A 25198-nucleotide genomic window follows, 5' to 3' on the forward strand; every position below is an offset into this window, starting at 1 on the left:
GTTGAAAACTCATCACATTCAACATTTAATCACTCACTCACTTAGACAGAGATGGGTTTAAAGGAAAATTATCATATAAATATAATCTGGTAAAAGCTGGTATCTCTGGGTATTTACAATGTCCCCTGCAACAGAAAAAAAAACCCTCTCATTTGGGACTGAGGTTTCTGGGACAAGAGAGATATGACTTGGCCCAGGTTGACAGCAGTGGGTAACGTTGTGCGACTACGGTAATATCGAAAAAAAATAATATTGCGGTATGACGGTATTTACAATACCGTTACATCCCTAGTGGCTAGTACATTTCCTACATTACTAGCGACTCTCCATTTTTCACTAGCCACACTTTTCTTGTTGGGAAATATAATTTGCTTAAATTTGACTTTGACATGCTAAAATTACTTGATATAGATATTGTGTTATGTCCACATGCCTTCTCATTCATTTAAAGGTGCAGTAGGTGATCTGCCTAAATGCTAACCGCTCAGCATATTATCTTTGGATGGCAGGAAGGGACTGTGATTCAAAGCCACACCCCTGATATCGAGAGCGTGCGCACCGCGTCACAACAGCAGACAGACAACCCACTAGTTCCTCTCATTCACCAGTTAGTTAGTGTTTAGCTAGCGCTGTGCAGGAATTACATTTATTTCTTAGCCACACGTACATGCTATTTCAGAGTGAATATTCAGAGTATCTTGGTAAACAGTATAGGAAGGCTGTCAGTGTTTAAAAATGACCCAATGTGAATATAAAAGCAACTTCAGCTCAATAAAGCAGGCCAGGTGGAATAGCGCTATTTACTGATGTTTTGTTGTTAAACTAAATATAAATCTACATTATCGATGCTGTAAGAGGACCGTATGAAACTGAAAATAATCACATCAATCTTTCACCGGGAGATTACAGTGGCTGAACAACACGTCTGTGCATATAAGTCATTCATAACAGAACACGCTTAGCTAACACAAGCATAACATAAGCTTAGCCTGACTAAAATAGTTTAAAAACAGAGCATTACCTGTCTTACAGTAATACTTCAGCCATGGTGTCGTCCTTCTTCCAGCGTGCAAAAATAACTCCAATATTTATTCAGGATTTTAAAAAGTTTTAATTCAGCATTTGATTTCTCACGGTCTGTCTCGTGACCGCTTGGCCGCTTCTTCTGTGAACAGATGCGCAGAAATCCGAATCTACATTTCCTAACAGACAGTCTGAGCTGCTTATCGGTATGATGAGAGATGTCGGTCCGACTCTATTTAATTGGATGAACATTTTTTAGTTTTACGCTTTACCCAGAATATAAAAATACATATAAACACATTTAAATCATTTACTGTAATCATTACTATTGGAATGTGAAGAGACTTTCAACCAGCACAACAAAAAGTGTTTCTGAAGACGATCCCCTACTGCACCTTTAACTTCTTGTGTGTATTGTGTATTAGGTTGCTCAGTGCGCATGAGCAAATGGACTGTCGCAATGCAATCAGTTTTTATTTCACATGACTTTTCAGGGCTCAAAATTAAGGATTTACCACATTTATCTCTGACCACACCAAATAAGTATTTCTTAGCCACAATTTTTTAATGTGTAAAAACAAGGAAAATATAGCGCATATATACTGTAGGTGCACTTCTTAATTCAACAAAACTTTTCTTTAGAAAAACATTCCGTTTAAAAAATAGTTATTGTCATGTATCTAAAATATGCACAGTAATCTGTCCTGGCTAAAAGTCCCAGATCACCAGTTATCTACACATATACGGGGAGTGATCTCCCATTAAAGCAATGTTATTGTAAAAAATTATAATCAAACCATATTAACAAAAATAACTGTAAGCAAAAGAAAGCAGGTGAAACATATCGTGCACATGGTTAATGTTATGCCTGTTAATACTCTCTTTTAAGAATAATTCAAATGAACGCAGTGACTGCTGCTGCTTATAATAGAATATGTGTATTTTTGATAAACCTTGAGCTCTTGAAAGCAGCAGGACTGTGGGTGCATGATCATCGCTCTTTGTCCAGTCTATTTCAAAGGGGACCAATCGCACCCGTTGGGCTTCATTTAGGCACGGGTTCTTTGCGCAAGTACACGGGAGCAAGCACGGAGCGAGTGATCATTGCTCTCATTCTGTATTCACCATTCTTTTTCTTTTTGTCGTGCTGCTTCTCGACTTTAATATCACATTTGCACGCATGTTGGGCCATGCTTATTGTTGAACCCTGCTTTTAAGAAAACTACCATTTAAAAATGATTTCCAACCAGCCAATGTGGCTTGTGGAGGTGTCTGTCTAACCCGCCAGAGCTGAAATCTACCCGCATTTTGGCGGGTTGGCGGGTGTTAAAGTAAAGCACTGCATGTGACCCTGGACCATAAAACCGGTGTTATATTTCATTCACACAGAATGTATAAAACGTTTAAAAATACAGAATGCAGCGCTCAGGAATCTAAAGCACAAGGATATCAGGATACAGCAACAGAGTGCCTGTAAGCAAAAAGTTGCAATTAAAAAAAAAACTACTAAGTTCATCTGGTTGGTCCACTGCTTTGAAACTAACACTGATAAGTGGCATTGCGTGCAATTATAATAATTTTTTTTGACTTGAGGTGATGTTTTATAAACAGATTTTGAGAGGATCACGTGTTTATGATATACCATTGCTGATCTCGCATTACATTGAGCCCTTATTTATTATTTATAGGCAAAAAAATTATAAAAAGTATTGACTTTTCTTTTATGCTAATAATCATTAGAATTTTTAAGTACAGATATTAATAGTTTTATGAAGATATTTTGTAAATGTTGTAAAATAGAAATATATAAAAACGTATTGTTTTATTAATATTATGGATTGCTAAAAACTTCATTTGAACTTTTTAAAGTTGTTAACTTTCAATGTAAACATTTTAACCCTCAGATTCATGAATTTTAAATAGTTGTATCGGCTGAATATTGCCCTATCCTAACAAGTATTTATTTACTTGTTTGGTTTATTTATTATTATTTATTTAACTTTAAATAAAAAAAAAACTAATTATTAATAATTTAGCATATTTGATATAATAGATGTTTTCTATTTTTATCTAAAAACTAAATAAAAAATTGACATTCTAATATATATATATATATATATATATATATATATATATATATATATATATATATATATATATATATATATATATATATATATATATTATAAATATAACTTATTATTTATACAAAGAAGATATTTTTAGCTATACATGACTATAGCCGCAATATTTTTTACCCCTAAATGAACTTAGGAACATATATTTTTACAAATATAATTATATTATTTAATATAGAATGGTATAGTATAGTATAAAATATGATGGCATTATAACAGGTTGCATGTGTGTGTCTGTGTTCTGTAGGCCGCAATGCTCTTCATGTAGACGTGCACATGGCCTCAAGTTTCATCTACTGGTGTGACTTTAGCAGCACAGTAGCGTCCCAGAATGGCATCCGCAGGATTAAACCGGATGGATCTGGATTTCGCAGCATCGTCACCTCTGGAATCGGACGAAACGGCATACGGGGCATTGCAGTAGACTGGGCTGCAGGTGAGGACTTGCAAACTTGTATTTGTGGAAATTATTTAGTGTTGCTAAGATGGTGGATTTTTAAACTTTGATACAATCTATTTTAAAATATTGATGTTTAATGCCATTTTCAATATCACTGGGAACTATTACCACAAAATTAATTCAAATTATAATATTTTTTTAATTTGCCAAAGTTTAAAGCTCAAGCATGGCTTAATGTTTAAGATTTTCACCTGCCCTGCCTAAAAAAAAAAGGTTTTTGTTATTTTGAATCACGGAACATTCAAATAAATGATACTTTTTACATTCTAATAAATTGCACAATTCTTAAGTCCAGTTCTAGTAGTAAAGAAAAAAATTGTTTCGTATGACGTTCTGTCTACAATGAAACAAGCAACGAGTCAGAAATGAGAAAATAAGCAAATTAAGCCAATTACACAAATCAGTTAAAATAACAGAACAAATATACAGATGAAAACAATGCTTAACATTCTTCAGATAATTACATTATTTGACATTCTGTTTTATCCTATCCATTAAAAAGCAATAACATGTAAAAGGTGGTCTGTATTCATACGCAGAGAGAGAATGAAATGCATGAACGATGTATGCAAAGTGTGTTGCAAAGTGTTGTCTCATTGGGAATATGTGCCAAGGGCTACAATTTTAGAAAACCACGAATATGTGTCCTGACATACGTCTGACTGCATTTTGTGTGCAAAAATAACGCTATGACACTGTCGTATCACACCCTCGACAACTTCTGTTTATTTTCATGCTACTGCTGAACATTTGCCTCCATATAGTGACTTTTCTGACATGACCAGTTTGTTTGGTAACTTACCTCGTACAAGTGGCACACTTACTGCTGACCACTTGCTTCCATATAATGGCTTTTCTGGCATGACCAATTAGCTCGGTAGCTCTCTTCAAAGTGTTGTCTCATTGGGAATATGTGCCAAGGGCTACAATTTTGTAAAACTGCAAATATGTGTCCTGACATACGTCTAACTGCATTTTGTGTGCAAAAATAATGCACTGACACTGTCTTATAACACCATCGACAACTTATGTTCATTTTCATGCTACTGCTGACCACTTGCCTCCATATAATGACTTTTTTAGTATGACCAGTTTGCTCGGTAGCTCACCTCGTACAAGTGGCTCACTTACTGATGACCATTTGCCTCCATATGATGGCTTTTCTGGCTTGACCAGTTTGCTTGGTAGCTCACCTTGTACAAGTGGTTCACTTACTGCTGACCACTTCCCTCCATATAATGCTTTTCTGGCATGACCAATTTGCTTGGTAGCTCACCTTGTACAAGTGGTTCACTTACTGCTGACCACTTCCCTCCATATAATGCTTTTCTGGCATGACCAATTTGCTTGGTAGCTCACCTCGTACAAGTGGCTCACTTACTGCTGACCTCTTGCCTCCATATAATGCTTTCTGGCATGGCCAATTTGCTTGGTAGCTCCCTTCAAAGTGTTGTCTCATTGGGAATATGTGCCCAGGGCTCCAATTCTGGGGAACTGCAAATGTGTGTCCTGACATACGTCTAACTACATTTTGTGGGTAAAAATACTGCTGTGACACTATTGTATAACATTATCAACAACTTCTGTTTGTTTTCATTTACTGCTGACCACTTGCCTCCATATAATGGCTTTTCTGGCATGACCAATTAGCTCGGTAGTTCTCTTCAAAGTGCTGTCTCATTGGGAATATGTGCCAAGGGCTACAATTTTGTAAAACTGCAAATATGTGTCCTGACATACGTCTAACTGCATTTTGTGTGCAAAAATAATGCACTGACACTGTCCTATAACACCATCGACAACTTATGTTCATTTTCATGCTACTGCTGACCACTTGCCTCCATATAATGACTTTTCTAATATGACCAGTTTGCTCGGTAGCTCACCTCGTACAAGTGGCTCACTTACTGATGACCATTTGCCTCCATATAATGCTTTTCTGGCATGACCAATTTGCTTGGTAGCTCACCTCATACAAGTGGCTCACTTACTGCTGACCTCTTGCCTCCATATAATGCTTTTTGGCATGGCCAATTTGCTTGGTAGCTCTCTTCAAAGTGTTGTCTCATTGGGAATATGTGCCCAGGGCTCCAATTTTGGGGAACTGCAAATATGTGTCCTGACATACGTATAACTACATTTTGTGGGTAAAATCACTGCTGTGACACTATTGTATAACATCATCAACAACTTCTGTTTGTTTTCATTTACTGCTGACCACTTGCCTCCATATAATGGCTTTTCTGGCATGACCAGTTTGCTCAGTAGCTCACCTCATATGGCATTGGTCTTGGGATGCAAAGCAGACAGTGTTTTAGCAGAAATGTTCACATCGATCTCTGGTGGATTTATAACAAGAACGTGCAATTGCCTTAAGTATTAAAAGAAACTCAATACTTCAACCTAGGTTCATTGGAGATATGTGCCCAGGACTACATTTTTGAGAACATATCTCCAATGAGTCTTGAATGGAGTATTGAGTTTTCTACTATGTCTTGAGCTTAATCTTAAACTTGATAAAAACCTGAAACACTTATGGAGTTCCCCACATAATCTGTGAAATGAGTTGCTATAATCTGTGGAGAAATGAACCAAGTAAAATTGTGGCAGGACAGACTAAATTTTAGTCAAGTTGAACACTATTGTAACTGCTGTAACCGACCAATTGAGAGTGAGGCTGTAAAAGTTTTATTGTTTCTTCTCAAAACTTTAATACTGTTGAAAACACTGTTTTGTTTAACAATTTCTGTTGTCATGCAGTATAATTATGACTGATTGAAACAAATTTGGCTACATTCTACACCTATTGAATGTGAACTCTAGCACCAGGCACCTCAGATAGACTTGATTCAGAGGTCGCCACTGTTTTCATGTGCTGTGTGCTGTTCTGGAATGTTCTAGAGCAGCTTTAGGGGTCAGAATGGTAAAGCCTGACTATAGGGAACATATTAATGAACTCCCGCTAGTATAAGCACAGACAGGTGGCTCTGCAGAGGATTAAAGGTTAACATATGACACAAAAGAGGCTCAGTTAGCTCAGGCCTCTTCAATCCATGATTTCTTAACCATAAACTTTTGACCTGAATATATGAATATGCAAAGTTGTCTTAGTTTATAATTTGTAATACTTTAGTTTGTAATTATAGCCCTTTTATTCTTAATCTAAATACTCTACTGTCAATGTTTTGCATCATGGAGGGTTTTGAGAGTCGTTTTGATGTTTCATTCCTCTGCATTTAATTGATCAAATATACAGTCTAGTCAAATACTGATATTATGAAATAGTATTACAGTTTACAATAATCATATTGATTGGGTATCACTATCAGCCATTACATAAAGTACATGCAGAAATCATTTAGACTTTTGTTGTTACCAGTATCACTATGTTTGTGGAAACTTGACTTTTGTTAGAAAATCTTGAAAAGGACAATATATGTTTGAGATAAAACTTGTTTATGTTCATATATATATATATATATATATATATATATATATATATATATATATATATATATATATATATACACACACACACACACACACACACACACACACACACACACACACACACACACACACACACACACACACACTACTGGTCCAAAATTTAGGGTCGTTTTTTTTGTTTAGTTTTTTAAGAAAATGATTCTGTTCATCAAGGTGGCATTTATGAAATATAAATAGTTAAATACTTATTTATTAAATACAAATTTATTATTTATTGTATGCAGTTTCAAATTAAATGAATAGGCCAGTTATTATTTATTATTTATTTTATTACTAATAATAATAATAATAGTAAATAATAATAATAAATATTAGAGCGATTTCTGAAGGATCATTGGACTTATGTGAAGAATTATTAAATTAAATGATAAACTACTTTTATCAATACCAGTTATCTTAGAGTGCAATAACATTTCACAATTTTACAATCTGTACTGTATTTTTGATTTAAAAAATCAGCCTTGGTGAGCAGGAGAAGCGTATTTGAAAACATTTAAAAATCCTACTGACCCCATTAGTGTGTGTGTGTGTGTGTGTACATACATATATATATATATATATATATATATATATATATATATATATATATATATATATATATATATATATATATATATATATATAATTTTTTATTTTTTTTAAAGCTTTCTTGAACTTTTATAACTGATGTAACAGAGTTGAGCAGAATGCAGGGACAGACACAAAAATGCATTTTTTATAACTGAAATTACTAATAATAATCAAATTAAATGTTTAATGAAAATGTTTATGGATCTTTGCAGAGTAAACACAAAAAAGATGAATATTAGACTTAAAGGGCACCTCTGGTAAAAAATATCTACTTTTCAAGCTGTTTGGACAGACATATGTGTAATTATAGTGTATAGACTGTCATATTGGGGTGATATAAACACAAACAGTCCTTTTTTTCCTTTAATTTAAAAACATAAAAACTGGAAAAATTAGAGCGGTTTTTAGATTGACCACAACTAATGGATGTCTTCAGTTGAGTGTGTACAACATCCTGCGTTTCCTAAAGTAATGGAGTAAAGTAAAGAATAAAAGTAAAGCAAAAAGAAAGTAAAGAAACCGAAGGGAGGAGGCTCAGTCTTTATCCTCGTGCTGCAGATGGTCTGTTTAACTGTTTTCTAACTAGGAAAACGACTTTCTTTTAACAAAGTCTGCCATGTACATAGCAAATGCACCACGCAACTGACTCTTAAAGGTAATGGTAGATGAGACTGTGATTGGTTTAATGCACGTTATACTCAAACCACACCCATAACTTGTTAAAAGAATAAGCACAATTCTGTTAGACCTATTGCAATATTTTTCCGTCCTTAAAATAGCAAAAGTGGATTTGGACACGCTCTTAGTGCTTTTGCGCCATGCGCTTTAGACTTTGACCATTAAAATAAAGCCTCCAGTGTTTATGCACACATTTTGCATCCCTATTGCATCATTATTCATTACTATTTCTTGGATTTTTTTGTTCCCTCAGGAAACCTCTACTTCACCAATGCCTTCCTGACCGAGACGTACATCGAAGTCATTCGGCTCAATACCACTTTCCGCCGTGTCCTTCTCAAGACCCAAGTAGACATGCCTCGTCATATTGTGGTGGATCCTAAAAACAGATACCTCTTCTGGGCTGACTATGGACAGACCCCCAAAATCGAGCGAGCATTTCTAGATGGCTCCAACCGGACAGCTCTGGTTTCCTCTGGCATCGTCACCCCCAGAGGTCTTGCTCTGGACCACCGAGACGGATACATCTACTGGGTGGATGATTCCTTGGATATGATTGCACGAGTTCGGCCTGAAGGGGGCGAAACGGAGGTCGTCCGTTACGGAAGCCGCTATCCGACTCCGTATGGCATCACTGTGTTTGAAGGAAATGTAATCTGGGTGGACAGAAACCTCAAGAAAGTCTTTCGAGCAAGCAAACAGCCTGGTGCCACCGACCAGCCAGCCGTGATCCGAGACAACATCAACATGCTGCGGGACGTCACCATTTTTGACCGCAGAATGCAGCCAAGTTCAGCCCATGAGCTCAATAACAACCCCTGCTTAGAGTCGAATGGAGGCTGTGCTCATTTCTGCTTTGCCATGGCAGGAGCTCAGACCAGGAAATGTTCGTGTGCTTTTGGGAATCTGGCTGCGGATGACAGCAGCTGTGTGGTATCCCGGGATGACTACCTCATTTATACTACAGAAAGCACCGTGCGCTCTCTGCGACTGGACCCAGACGATCATTCGCTGCCCTTTCCTGTAGTAAACGTGCCCCGGACTTCGGTGGCGCTTGATTTCGACCGCTTGGATGGCAGGATCTATTTCACCCAGAGCTCGGGAGCAGGCCAGAGCAAGATTAGCTTCATTACTTTGGCTTCGCCTACCTCTCCCGCTACTGAGGTGGCCTCAGGTTAGCAGCTTATTTAAACTCTTAATGCACCCTGACATTGCAGGTTTAGCTTGGAAAGAGAAGTTCATTAAGAAAATCCTTGGATGCTGGGCTTAACACAGTATCTGCAGTGACATTGCATGTCAGTGGTTAGTTTGGTTTGCAGGCTCGATGTTGTTCATTTCTAATACACCATATACGCTGATTCATTAATGTTATAACATATAAAAAAGATGGAAATCAGAATGGATCTAAAGCAGTTTTTGGGCAAGTGTTGTTAACATGGTAATGTTGGCTAGGTGTGCAATAAAAGACGCGATAAGTTGATGCTACTTTAAAAATACTCCCCAAACCTGTTGCTTTAAAGCCATCAGTTAATTTTACTTTAAAAATGTCAGTAAACCTGTTGATTTTACTGCATTTGGTTCACTTTACTCTAAAAACTGAGTAGCCCCATTGCTTTTAAAGTGATTAGTTGACTTTTTTTTTAAAGTGAGTAAACCTGTTTCTTTTAAAGCGATTACAGTAGTTGACTTTACTGTAAAAACTTTGACTTACTGCTTTTAATGCGATTTGTTGACTTACATTAAACCTGTTTTTTTAAAGCAATTAGTCAATTTTACTGTAAAAAAGTGAGTAAACCTGTTGCCTTTAAAGCAGTGAGTAAGCCCTTTGCTTTTAAAGCAATTAGTTGACTTTACATTTAAAAAAAGAGTAAACCTGCTGCTTTTAAAGGGATAAGCTCACTTTAATTTAAAAAAGCAAGTAAACCTGTTGCTTTTAAAGCGATCAGCTGACTTTACTCCAAAAAAGCGATGTACAACAGATTGATACAAGCACATCTGAAAAACAGTGGACACGGAGTGAGCTATGTTAATCCAGTTATATATATTTAGTTAAAGTAAGAATTATTAGTCTCCCTTTGAAATTTTATTTGTTTTTCAAATATTTCCCAAATGATGTTTAACATAGCAAGGCATTTTTCGCGGTACGTCTGATAATTTTTTTTCATTCTTGAGAAAGTCTTATTTGTTTTATTTTGGCTAGGATTTTTTAAAAACCATTTTAAGGTCAAAATTATTAGCCTCCTTTAAGCAACATTTTTTCTTTTGATTGTCTACAGAATAAACCATCGTTATACAATGATTTGCCCAATTACCCTAATCTGCCTATTTAACCTAATTAAGCCTTTAAACGTCATTTTAAATGTTTAAAAATGTGTTAATATTAAAAATGTGTTAATATTAAACAGGCTAATAATTCAGAGGGGGTTAATAGTTCTGACTATTATATATATAGTCATATATATATATTTATTTATTTATTATTTTTTTTTTTATTATTATTTTTTTTATTATTTTTTTTTATCACCAAGCCTTACCCGTGGGTTCTGGTAATTTTTATGCGCTAATATTTTCTGAATAGTTGTGAGTAGTTGTGAACCAGTTGCTAGATCTTTTGTCGTGGTTGCTTGGTAGTACATTGCAATATGGTTGCTGAGGTGTTTTGGGGTGTTGGTAGTTTCAAAGTTATTGTTAAGAGTTTAGTCTCCATTGATTGTTACTAGAACCTTCCTAAAGGGTTACCAGGGTGTCTTGGATGGTTACCAAGGCATTGCAGTTCCTAAAGTGTTCAATGTGGTTTCTTGGCAAGCTGTTGGTAGATAATTAACATGTTTTCAGTGGTTTGCAAGGCAGTTAAATTGACATTGATCCCAATAAAAGTAAAAAAAAACTGTCATTTGCTCACACTTGTTCCATACCAGGTTGAGTTTTTTTTTTTGTTCTTTTTGTTCAGTTGAACACTGAAGAAGATAATCTGAAGAAAGCTGGAAATTCATGGACGTTATAATATTTGTTTCTTCTACTATGTATATCTTCTTTTGTACATAACTATTCCTTTAATTGACCATTTCTTATTATGTGCTTGTAAATCTTTGTTTTTGGGAATGATTTTTTCTCTGTGGAGATCTGGGAGCTCCTGACGGCATCGCCTATGACTGGATTAACAGGAGGATCTATTACAGTGACTACATTAACCAGACTATCAGCTCTATGGCAGTGGATGGATCTCAGAGGACTGTTGTGGCGCAGGTGCCCAGACCCAGAGCCATCATGCTGGATCCGTGTAGAGGGTGAGTCTGTGATCAGCAGCTCCGTGATATAAATGTTTATTCATTCATTAATTTTCTTTTTAGCTTAGACCCTTTATTAATCTGGGGTCACTACAGCAGAATGAAACGCCAACTAATCCAGCATGCTTTAAGCAGCGGATGCCCTTCCAGCTGCAACCCATCACTGGAAAACAATCATACACACTTATTCACACACATACACTACGGACAATTTATGGACAATTTAGGCTCGAACCAGTGACCTTCTTGCTGTGAAGCGATCATGCTACCCACTGTGCCATCGTGTTTTTATAGGTATTTTTCTGTTTCTGTTTATGCTCAGGTATATGTACTGGACAGACTGGGGAACCAGTGCAAAGATAGAGCGCGCAACTCTCGGAGGAAACTTCAGGACAGAGATTGTCAACACCAGTCTAGTTTGGCCAAATGGTTTGACGCTGGACTATGATGATCAGAGGCTCTACTGGGCAGATGCCAGCTTGTAAGATGTCATATTTTGATTCATTTATTTATATTTTAATGCTCTGAGTTTGGCAAATGCAGACATGTGTTTTAGCACACTACTCCATAAAAAACTCTGTCTTTTTGCTCATATTGATAAGATTAAACTGTAAAGGGTCTATTTTTATGCCTTAGTAATGATTGTTCCTGCCTCCTTGCATATGAGCCATAGAGCCATTTTCCGTGTCTTAGCAAATTTAAATCGGTGTATTTTTTTCTGTAAAAAGTAAGCAAGATACTTTTTACATCGTTTTGAAGCTAAAACTCCTGGCTACATGATCCAGTTGTCAAAAGTCTTGTAAACAAATATCGTACGAAAAAAAGAAGGGGGAAAATTGAAAGAAAATGAAAAAGGGGGAGAGAAAATAGGGAAAGAGATTTATCCAAGTATATAACAGACACAAAACTCGAACAATAAAACAATAGTTATTAAACATCAAAAATATTCCACACCAACTCTAGTTAAGAGAGTAACTGAGAAGAAGGAACTACTAAGAAAACTCCAACCTAAATTTTAAGTGGTAGTGCCGTTATTTACATCAGCATGGTTTAATAGAGTGGAGGAACTATAACATCAATTTGTATGTAAAAACCCGAAAGCGAGTTAGCATTTTAGCAGTTCCGGTTCCCTCGTCCCAAAGTCAATGGGTTTTTTCAATGGGATTTCACTTAAATCGCTTAAAAAAGGTTTGTGGCTGATGCAAACTCAACATACTTTCACGTTTTATTCTACGACATAAAACACATCAGTTACATTAAACTCTTGATTTTTTAAATCGGTTATGCTTCTTTAAAAGGATGGCTGCTATCAAGTTGCTAAATGGGACTACAGGCGGTGTCGGAGATATTATACCTCATCGAGCTGAGCTGGTCTGGAGTGCAGCTTGCTTGTGTTGGGCATTTGTATTTCTCTGTTGTTTAGGTATTTTCATGAATAGTATTTTATAGTTTTTAGTATTTTTGTACTTGGGAAATCATATTGTGTGTAGATAATTCCTTCACTTGTAAAGCCTGTCGAGACATTAATTTGTTGATCATTTATTTTAATTAAACAATATTATGAAGATACTGCTTACATGTGCAGTCTGTCTCTCTCCTGCTCTCAGTAATGCAAGGGTGTGAATAAATGTGTAAAAATACATACATGTTAACTGTAATTTTAACGTGATTGAGCGATTTTTCGTAATTTTTTTCTTCATCTGAACACATTTAACTCTGTCATAACTGGCAATTTACACTCTTTCTTAAAATGTATAGCAGATGTGACTGTATGGGCTGCTTTTCGCTGTACTTCGTGACAAAAAAAAAATACTGAATGTTGTTCTCGATCCATGATGGAATTAGCAGGCATTTGAGACTTTTCCCTCACGCCTCATTTCTGTCGTCTGTAAAGCTAAGCGGGCTGTGTGCACGCTTATTTAAACATGTCTTATGATATGTAGGAACATTTATACATACAGTTTTAAAACTTTTACAATCGTAAAGCAAAACAGATCTATTTCCCAAATAAAAACGATCCAAAAGGCACGTAGGTCTATGTGTTTTTGCGTTTTTATTTGTTTATAATATATAGCGTTGATTATAATATAAAAACAGAAAGATTAACTCTTTGTCAGTGACCATATTTCTAAAAATAAGCATTAAAGTTGTCTGTTGCAGGGTGGTGCTGACGACACAGACGAGCACCCCGAGGGCAGTGTAGTCCGTTCATAGCCTAATGTTAGCTTTTTAATCCTTGCGTTTGCATTTAACATCCAAAAGTGCTCAAAGTTGTATTTTGGTGTGAGGATTATCCGACTGGACAAAACGTGTAAGTGTAATGAACTGTGTTTGAACACAGAGCGTATTATTGGCAATCTTCGAAAAGCCGATGGGAAAATCCTATAGGGTCTTTATCAAGGGAACCAGTTTTATGCTAGCAGCCGATTGGCCTACAAAGTGACGTCATAGTTCCTCCACTCTACACAGTAAAAAATAAATCCGTAAAATTTACGGTAAAATACCGGCAGCTGTGGTCGCCAGTACTTTACCGTTAAAAACACGGTACAAACCGTAAAAGTAATTTTTCATTTTACGGTAAATTACCATATTTTATTAATTTATAGAGGTAATATGTCTGTATTTTGAATGAGCAACATCTACACATCTTTTGTTACACAGTTAGACACGTTAGCACACCCACATCCAGGTGGTGATGAGGAAGTTACATAATGAGCCAATGCTCATCACAATTAACTTTTCCCACAAGCAGAAAGGAGTATCAGCATCTACTGTAGAAGGTGCTCAGTGTCATTCACACAGCTACTAAACACCAGTATGGTAACACGCATATAATTAAAGTAATGAAATAAACATTGTTTATCAACATTAGATATAACATAAATCTCTAATGTGCATAACTGATGGGGAAACAACTAAAAAGATCCATATTAATGTCAACAAAATGCATAAAAAGTTATGTACCATGCAGGGAATTCTGGGAAAGTCAATTTACGGTTATTCGCTGTAAATATTAAGGAAACATACCGTAAACCAGGTTACGGATTTGTACTGTAGCATTTGTACAGTTTTTTACAGTTGAAATCATGGCCATTTTTTACCGTGTATAAACCGAACAGTACGCCTTATTGGCCAATCTTTCACAAATACCCAGTTAAATTCACAATTTCTGCCTACACATGAGTGTCTGAGAGACCCGTGGTGTGAGTTGGGCGACCATCAGGTGATTCAGGTACTATCGGTAGACATTGCATCCATCGAATCTAGAAATGCCACAACAGCAACTGGGTCATGAAATATCTTCACCGAGCCACGAAAGCAAGTTAAGCTTGCCTGTATTCCACGCCTATGGCCTTTAGGCGTTTCTTGACTTTGTCGAACATTCTGCGTTTACGGACAACAAATGTGGAGAAATCCTGAAAAGTCATCACTGGACCAAAACAGAACATCACTGAAAACAAAAACTGCAAAAAATTTTACCTCCTGAGACGTATTTGGCGCTCTCCAGAAATGTGTATAGGGGTACGTTTTCAGAATGAGCCTGGGTTGGAAAATGTTAAACAGAAAGTGTTGAGCTCTGAAACGTACAGTATGTTTTTAATCATAAAATTATCATCTCAAAACATTTTTCAGTTCATGACACCCTTTGAAATGTATTCTGTTTTTGCAGACAGAAGATTGAGAGGTGCTCGCTCACCGGCACTAACCGTGAGGTCATCGTAAGCACCGCCATTTACCCATTTGCAATGACAGTTTATGATCAGCATATCTACTGGACGGACTGGAACACGCGCAGCATCTACCGCGCAAACAAGCACGACGGGTCTGATCAGAGGGTGATGCTACAAAATCTTCCATCTCGACCCATGGACATCCACGTCTTATCTAACAGCAAACAGCAGCAGTGCAGCAGTCCCTGCGAACAGTTCAACGGTGGATGCAGCCACATTTGCACTCCAGGTAGATTCACAGTACTTTACTTTCACATTACATTATTAAAGCACTGTAAATAGGCCGTAACACAAGTCATTATGCAAATACAGCATAAAAGTGTTTTCAGTTGAATTTGGCTAGTAAATAAGGGTTTTTGTTGATAACTGTTGGTAGTAATTTATATATCTATTATATTATAATTATATATCATCTATGTAAATTTATTATATGGTCTGTTAAAATTCTTGATTCTGATTGGCTGGCGTGTGTACACTATTGTCATTAAAACGCTCAGGAAGTTCCAGTCATTCATTCATTTTCTTTTCGGCTTAGTCCCTTTATTAACCTGGGGTCGCCACAGCGGAATGAATCGCCAACTTATCCAGCACGTTTTTACACAGCGGATGCCCTTCCAGCCGCAACCCATCTCTGGGAAATAGTTCCAGTCACAGTTCTAAAAATGTACACTTCTCCCAAACGTTTGTAGTAACTATAGCAACTCGAACGTACTGCGCAGGGAAACCAATGAGGACGTGTAACTGCGGAAATCGGCAAAATTAGAAAGATGCTCATCAATTATGCCACGAAATCAAGTTTTAGGAGTTTTTCAAGTGAGAATATATCATTGTAATGTCAAATTGGTAGATTATGTATAAGGATAGCACATGTTTAAAAATGTAGAATCTGAGCTCCAGGCAGTCAGTGGCAGCTCCACAAATAGCTCCCCCCAAGCGAAGCTTTATATCAGCCAGACCATCTCAGGACCTGCCGCTGGATCTCATCTCCGCTACACGTCATGTGGTTCTTTGCCTCCACATCGTACATTAAACCCACGGCAAGTTGTTGATTATCCCTTACTTAAATGAAATATTTTATACAAAGTTTGTCATTTTTTAGTTGATTTTATTTTAAAGGGATATTTCACCTAAAAATGTACATTAACAAACTATTTACTCGCCCTCAAGTGGTTTTAAACTTTTAGTTTTTTTTTTATTTTGTTGAACAATAAAGAAGAAATTTTGAAGAATGCTAGAAACCTGTAAACATAGACTTCTATAGTAGGAAAAAGGAATACTATGGAAGGCAATGGTGACAGGTTTCCAGCTTTCTTCATTATGTATGTGTATTGTGGTCTAAAGAAGAAAGAACTACAGTAAAGCTTCATAAAAAATGACAAATGATGACATGTATAATAATATATTCATTTTTGGGTGAACTATCCCTTTAAACTAAACATAATTACATTTTTTTTTTTCAAAGAAATTATAAAAATGACAAAAACACAGATAATCGGAAATATTAATAAAACTATTAAAGATATTTTTTATTTTAAAGTTTGTAATTTTAGTTTAGACATAATTCACCCAAAAAGATGTCAGCGGTTACTGGTTTCCAGCTTTCTTCAATACTGTATATTTAATGTGGTCAAAAGAAGAAAGAAACATGTATAATAACATTTTCATTTTTTTGGTTGAACTATCCCTAAATAAAATATAAATAAATATATATATATATATATATATATATATATATATATATATATAATTTATTTTTTTTTTTCAATAAAATTCTAAAAAATAAGAAAACACTAACACTAATAACCAAAAATATTAATAAAACTTTAATGAAAATAAACAGCATTGACAGCTTGTCAGGTTTTGCAACAGATGTTTTTAAAAGTCTAATGCATTTTAAACTAAGGCTTTTGACATCACTCACAATTAAATTGAATGAAATACTTCCTTTATTTCCTCCAGGTCCTCAGGGAGCAGAGTGTCAGTGTCCTTCAGAGGGCCGCTGGTATCTGGCCGACAACAAACACTGTATTCCTGACAATGGCACGCGCTGCCAGCCCGGGCAGTTTACTTGCATGAATGGCCGCTGTATCCGCTCACAGTGGAAATGCGACAATGATGATGACTGTGGAGATGGCAGTGATGAACTGGAGAGGGTCTGCGGTGAGACGTGTTGCTTACAATACATGCTGTCAGCTTTGACACAGAGTTTCAAATCCTCCTGAATAGAGAGCACTTTTATTATGAATTTATATATGGTGTTTCAAATATACAGTATGAGATGGCATTTCTCACATCAACAGGAATTTGCCTAAAACTTTCAAGGGTGAACTAAACTCAACGCTGATAGTTGTGCATGACTAATCTTCAAGTGGAATGCTGACAATCACATCGGTTGTGCTTAACTTGAAACAAATTAACATATTTTTTTGACTGAACTATCCATTTAAAAGGACAGTTCACTCAAAAATACAAAAAAAAAAATCTCACGCTTGGCTTTATCCAAACTTGTATTTTTGATATAACTAGATGTAAGACTAGATGTAGCATGATATTTTGAAGAATGTTGGAAACCTACTGTATAACCATTCACGTTCCTAGTAGGAAAAACAAACACTATGGAAGTCGATGGTTTTAAAGGTGCAGTATGTAAGTTTGACACCCAGTGGATGAAGTAGGTATTGCACACCTGGATCAAAACACAAGAAAGTGCAGGGGTCCGTTCTTCGTACGTGGATTACTCAGTTAGCTGGATTTGGATATTGACGATTTGACACGATCCAGGATCGTTTCGTTCTTCAAAGCTGATCCGAGAGTTGTTGTCATGGCAACAGTTCTGCTAGGTCAAACCTGATCAGGAGCAGGTTCAATTCATATAAACAGGATTAGATCGGCTCAGTTCAAGCAAAGATAATACAGAAAGTATGTTCCGAATTCTGATATTTTCTTACAGTAGTAGTTATATACACTTGGGAAAATGGTACATATTTTTAAACTATATATATAAAGTTAAAGTCATTAATAAAATACATAAAGTTATACATATTAATAAAACGTATGCAATCTGCACCCTCGAAATGAAAGTACAAAGACTGCCATCTGGTGGTGCAAAGAGAAAACTTATTGATATGAACTTTTTAGATCGCTTTAGTACAAATTGTGTATAATAGAAATGCACAATATGTGACTTTTTTTAAAGCAATAATATATTTATGCAGTCATAAACATGTTTTGATAGTTAATATGCCAGTGATTTGATGCTTCACAAAAGTTGCAGACACCTTTACCAATATGAAAATGCTTTTGTAAACAACCAGTTATTCTTTACACAGATTAAAAAACAGCTGCTACTATAAAGAAAATCTTTTCTAAATGTAGAACTAAATACATTGATTTGCATTGAAATGCATGATGAATACTCTTGACACATGAAAGTGTAAAGCCTGCAGCTCACAACAAATGTGGAAGGTTATTGCGTTTCATATTTAACAAGCCGTTTACTGCTAATTTGATGTAATTTTGCTCACATGGATAATTGAATATTAATCAGATGATGTCATTACGCTGCTGTGCCGTCAGCCAATCATTGCATTGCTGATCATGATTTCGAGGATCGATAGATCTGTCCTTCACAACACAAGCAGCGATCTCAGATCAGTTCATCCAGACATTCTAATATAATTCGCGAACTTGTTTGAAGAACCAAATTAGCGAGAGATCAGTCATCAAGATTAAAAGATCCAGGATCTGCCAAATAATCTTAGATCATTTAAGCGAGGTACGAAGAACGGACCCCTGGTTGCCAGATTGAGTGTGCCTGACTATTGAGCCTAAACGCTGATTTAAGGCTGATTTAAATCCTGTTCTAATTAAATGCAACAACTTTTTGTCCTAAAAAATACCTGGGATTTATATTTTAGAGACAACTTCTATTTCTTGCAGCTGAACAACAAAAAGTTGATGAGATGATCACCTCATATAGACCTCATGTGCTTTATCCGGTGTTAAATGCTAACACTGTGAGTTTAAATGCCCTTTTACATGATATTTATTGCCATACTACTGAAAGCAGCAGCAGATAGTTCATCTCAGATCTGGACAATAAAATAAACCATTTAATATTTTAGATCTCTAAAGTAATGCAAACCATCAAATATCAGTGATTCAGCATCTAGATTTAATAATCTTAAAGAGGTTTAATATGATTTCGATGATAAACCTCACCATTTTGTTTGCATTTACATTTCATGTGCTTTTGAATGGCTGTATTTAAGTTTCTGTCATGTTTCGTCTGGTGCAAACAGCCAAATTGCTTATCACTGCAAATCTCCTCACATAGTGTGTTGTTAGGACATGGGGTTACAATGTAACCTGCTCACCTAATGTTTATGCTCGTAATATTTATATTATTTGCTAATTAATATCCTCATGTGGAACTCTGAATCTGCATCTCATTTCAGAGTTTGTTACTGTCCGTCGGAGGTTGCTTTGTGGTCACAGTTGCACACTTTAAGAGTCTTTCTGACTGAATGAATGAGATTTCAATGAATGAAATTTGTGGTTTTCCAACAAGGCAACCCAGGGTGCTGAAATATAATTGGCTAAATTAGCAATGGGCGGTTTAAAATAACCTAAACACAGACAGCCATTCCGGCACGGAAAATACATTTTCAAAGCAGAATATCTGACTTTAGCATAGTTTTTCAGATAAAAAAAGAATATTCACTTAGCATGTTTCTTAAATATCTTCAAACATATTATGGTATTTTTATGCTTTAGAAAAGTGTTTCTCAACCCCGTTCCTGGAGGCCCACCAACACTGCATGTTTTGAATGTCTCCTTTGTCTGTCACACCCATTTCAGTTCTTTTAGTCTCTGCTAATGAGCTGATGATCTGAATCAGGTGTGTTTGGAGACCTAGAAAATATGCAGAGCTGGTGGTCCTGCAGGAACGTGGTTAATAAACACTGCTTCAGAAGACTCAAAAACTTGCATATTAAACAATTAACAGTCAATGGTTACTTGTTTAAAATACAGTATGGTTAACAAAACCAACATTCTTCAAAATACTTATATTGTGTTTAACTGAACCAAAAAAAATTGAACAAAGCAAGAGTAAAGGATGAAAGAAATTTATTATATGCCTTTCTTTCTTATTATAAGTCATTCTAATACTATTTGAATACTATCTTTATTTACCAATTAATACATTTCCCTCTTGTGCTGCGGTGCAATCTTTCACTAACATGTTTCTTTTTGCTTTTTCTTGCTTGCACAATCTGCTCTTTTACATTTTTGCCCCAGGATCCAAACATCATTTTGTTTTTGGTTTGTATTTTTGTTTACCTCTTCATTTGTAGACCAAAGCTCTGTTCCAAAATCTAGTGCGCTGCCATGATTATGCTGCTATTTGAACTATTTTATTTTGGCATATTCATTCAGTACATTTATTGAAATTAATGAATTTGAAAAGCTAAATTATATTAATTTATTTTCTTTTGGCTTAGTCCCTTTAATCATCAGGGGTCGCCACAGTGAAATGAACTGCTAACGTATACAGCATATGTTTTGTGCAGCGGATGTTCTTTTTAGCTGCAACCTAATACTGGGAAACATCCATACACACTCATTTACACACTTACACTACGGCCAATTTAGTTGATTTAATTCACCTATAGCACATGTGTTTGAACTGTGGAGGAAACCGGAGCACCTGGAGGAAACCCACGTGAACACAGAAGTCCACACAAAAATGCCTACTGGCCCAGTCAGAACTAGCGATCTTCTTACTGTGAGGCGATGGTGCTATTCACTGCACCACTGTGTTGCTCAAGCTAATTTATATAAGCTATATTAATAAACAAAAAAAAGATCATTGTTTTCTGAAAAACAAATTATAAACAAGCGCTTTATGCTAAAACTCTTACATTGCACATTATATGTCAGTGTACTGCACTGGAAAGCAAAACAAAACTGCTTAATAAAATTTTTTTTGTGACTGTGACTATTTTAATACTGCTTTAAAAAATGATACGTTTCCCAGTACTGGGTTGCAGCTGGAAAGGCATCCGCGTAAAATTCTGTGTGAAACCAAAGACTATAGAATACACAAGACATGTCACTCCTATAGTTTTGAATGGGGAAAAGTGTAGCGGTCAATATGCATACTGCCCGAGAGGAGTTTCAAAAATAGCCAATAGAGTGAAATGACTGGCTTAAAGGGACTTTGGTAAAATATAAGCTGGATAAGTTGGCGGTTCATTCCGCTGTGGTGACCCCTGATGATTAAGGGGTCCAAGCCAAAAGAAAATGAATGAATTAAAATGATACATGCTAAATTCAATCAAAGTGTTTCTAATATAATTATATTTCAGTACTAAGAAAAAAAAACTGATAAAAGTGAAATAAAAACACACTTGGGTTAAATCTAGGTTTATATGTCGTTTCGTGCTGTTTATTTAAAGAATTATTTATTTGAAATCAGATTTCAGCAGTCAAAAGACACCAAGGCAGCTTACTATGATGTATAACAGAGCTCTAGACAACCCAGGCTCATTTTGAAAACGCTATGTACATTTCTGGAGAGTGCCAAATACGTATCAGGAGGTACGTTATTTCTGTAATTTTTGTTTTCGCAAATCCACCAAAGGGTGCTGTGTGCGGTTATTGAGATCTCAAATTTCTCTTGCGAGTGCCATTCATACCTGCTGTTCTCACGTAATCCCACTGTCAACTGACTGACCGATCGACTGACCCACCCTCTTCCTTCCGTAAACCCAACCAATAGTGTTTTCAAAAGCACCGACTGACCAGCGCCCACCCACTTCCCTTAACCCAACCGACAGTTTTAAGAAGCAATCCAGAAAAATAAAAGCCCTCGCCTGATTTTTACCACGTTTTCAGATTTGACCACATTCTCACCCTGTTATTTACTTGCCTAATTTAGGTTTTGGCTTCTTTTTTTTAGTCTTACCCGCTTTCTAAAACTGTTTGTTTGCTGGGCTCGAACCCCGTCGTTGGGGTCAACTCCTCTCTGTGTCTTAAGTCTGCCAACATACATAGCGAGCTACTGGACAAACTGGTAATAGCATGAAAGCTGCCCATATGGAGGTAACTTGTCAGCTGGTAAGAGCGAAAAGGAATGGCGTCATACCGCCCCGTATCGTTTCTTTTAAAGATGAAATACAGCCATACGTTCTTCTGGCTACAAAATTCGTGATCTCCATAAATGTATATAGGTCTACATTTTTAGAATGAGCCCATGTTGGCTCTAGACTAGATCTTGGATATTTAACCAGCCTAAAACACATACTAACCTCTTCCACAATGCACGGCTCTGTCTCTCTTTCTCTCTGTTGCATGCAGTCCGACAAGCAGCAGCATTTATTTCTCTCTCAGGTAAACTAAAATAGAGGAGCTACACAGTGAGATGCAGTAGCTCATGCAATATTTTCAACACATGCAATCATTGATTATGTTTTTTATTAACATTATTTCCACATGACAGCATTTCACACCTGCGAGCCCACAGTGTTCACCTGTGGAAATGGTCGCTGTGTGCCGTATCATTACCGATGCGATCACTACAATGACTGCGGGGATAACAGCGATGAGACTGGCTGCATCTTCAGACCCTGCGACCCAAATACAGAGTTCTCCTGTAATAATGGCCGCTGCATTGCCAGGGAATACATCTGCAATGGAATAAACAATTGCTACGATAATGGGACCTCGGATGAACAGAACTGCCGTAAGTCGCTCAGTTACAAAAAACAAGTCACCTTTTTAATATAAGAGCTTTATATTGTATTGTAAATGTCCATTCATTGTTATGTCAGTGTATTGCAAAGCTCAGTTTAGTTCATTTATAGCTATCCACTTGTTAAGTGTGACTCCATGCTAAGTGGTCCAATCGCTATATGAAACTGCATGGGGAGTCATCAAATGGTAATAATAAACGCCTACAAAGCGCTGTATTAATTTCAAACATCATGATTGCAATATATATGTCCATGCCTAATATCATGGCCAGAAAGTGATAATTTTTTTCATAAGTTTCTAAAATTTTGGTATTTGTGATGCAGAGTCCAGAGACTGATGTGTACGCTACGATTTTATATAAAATTCACTTTAATGTGTGATAGGACTAAAAAGTGGTCTCAAACCAATATGTTTTCAATTCCAATGAGTAGCGGCTTGGACCCGGAAACAGTATTCCATATGTCACCGATACGCATAGCCGGCCCTCCCTATAGGCGAACTAAGGCTTAAGCCTCCTTTCCACTGCAAATGACAAGCGACAGATTGGAAGTCATTCATTTCCAATGGAGAGTAGTCCGGGAGCTGCGTGGAGTTCCGATCATCTCCGTATGTGGAAAATTCGGATCCGAATTGAGCTGCGGATCCGTTGAAATATTTGAACTCCTGCGACAAGACCGCATGCGACCGGCCGACTGTATTCCAGTTTTGTCCAAGCAGGTCCGTGTGCGCGAGATGAGAAATAGGAGTTTATTTATTTAGTTTTTTTTATCAGAAAAAGTCTATATTAAAAAATACATTTCTATTCAAAAATGTAAGTAATAAAATAATAAAAATATAATGTTTTATGTTGTCTCCACATTCCCTCTAATATTTTTAGCAGTCTGAGTTTCTAGTGTTCATTCATTTATTCATTCAACCACTGAGAATTGCTTTTCACTCCTTTATTTTGGACACTGCGAGAACAGCTTCTCTCCCATGGTGCAAGTCAGACTTGAAAATTCTGTGCGACTGCCACAAAAAAGTGTATTCCGACAGTCATGTCCAAATGTCATGTGCAGTAGAAAGGCGGCTTTAGGGCTCCACCGCCACTAGGGGTCCCTACAACCCACTAGTGGTGCGAGCCACTTCCTTGCTGAAATAATTTTTATTTGCATTTTACAAATTATCTTCATTGACTGCTTTTGTGTTTTAAATATTCATAAATTTTCACTGAAAATAAAAAAACATAACTTTTTTAAAGATGAAATTGCTTTTGTCTAAAAGTCATGTAATCAACAGGAAGCTCGCAGTATCTCACTTCTCATATGTGTTCTGTTCTCGCTGTTCGAGTTTGTTCTTCCAAGGTACCCTGCAAGACCGACTGGTCGAACGCGAGCCCGTGCATGGACACAGCCATGGCCTTATACCTGATTTATTTTAGATATTGGACCAAGAAAATTTTACGAAGTTAACGTTCTTAAAAGCATCGCTTTTAAATGCTAATGATGATGTTAAAGACAATCTAGTAGCACATTTATTGAAAATAGACAATTACAGATTAGTGAACATTGTCTAGTTATAGGAAATATAAAAAAATTTTCTGGTTTTACAGACCCATTTTTAGTGTAATACACATTTCACTGAAATGCACCATTGAAGCGTCTTTCACTGTCATATTTTGCCCACTGGTAATATTTTTCCTCTTAAATGTTTTTAAAAGTTATGTCATGTCATTTTCTACCGCTTATCGGGGCCGGGTCTCAGGAGAGAACTCCAGACTTCAGACCTCTCCCCAGACACTTTCTCCTGCTCCTCCAGGGGGATCTCGAGGCGTTTCCAGGCCAGCTGAGAGACATAGTCGCTCCAGCGTGTTCTGGGTCTTCCCCAAGGCCTCCCCCTGGTGGGACATGCCTGGAACACCTCCCTAGGTAGGCATCCAAGAGGCATCCGAAACAGATGCTCAAGCCACCTCAGCTGACTTCTCTTGATGTGGAGAAGCAGCGGCTCTACTCTGAGCTCCTCCTGGATGACAGAGCTCCTTACCCTATCTATAAGGGTGCACCC

At 36.6% G+C, this 25198-nt stretch overlaps 1 protein-coding gene across 7 annotated transcripts in view; it reads left to right on the forward strand.

Moving 5' to 3' along the window:
* The window catches only part of lrp2a (low density lipoprotein receptor-related protein 2a), a 271802-nt gene that overhangs the window by 169001 nt on the left and 77603 nt on the right, over positions 1-25198 (forward strand). For 4 of the 7 annotated variants that reach the window (NM_001194987.3, XM_087266934.1, XM_087266937.1 and 1 more), the window contains 9 exon segments: positions 3409-3597; positions 8633-9553; positions 11501-11666; positions 11989-12147; positions 15337-15626; positions 17357-17557; positions 20699-20722; positions 22760-22792; positions 22902-23144. In NM_001194987.3, the coding sequence (NP_001181916.3) occupies positions 3409-3597; positions 8633-9553; positions 11501-11666; positions 11989-12147; positions 15337-15626; positions 17357-17557; positions 20699-20722; positions 22760-22792; positions 22902-23144 (2226 nt within the window). 7 annotated transcript variants of the gene reach the window in all.

This window comes from Danio rerio, chromosome 9, assembly GCF_052040795.2.
Source record: "Danio rerio strain M-AB ecotype USA chromosome 9, GRCz13ab, whole genome shotgun sequence".
Taxonomy (NCBI): Eukaryota; Metazoa; Chordata; class Actinopteri; order Cypriniformes; family Danionidae; genus Danio; species Danio rerio.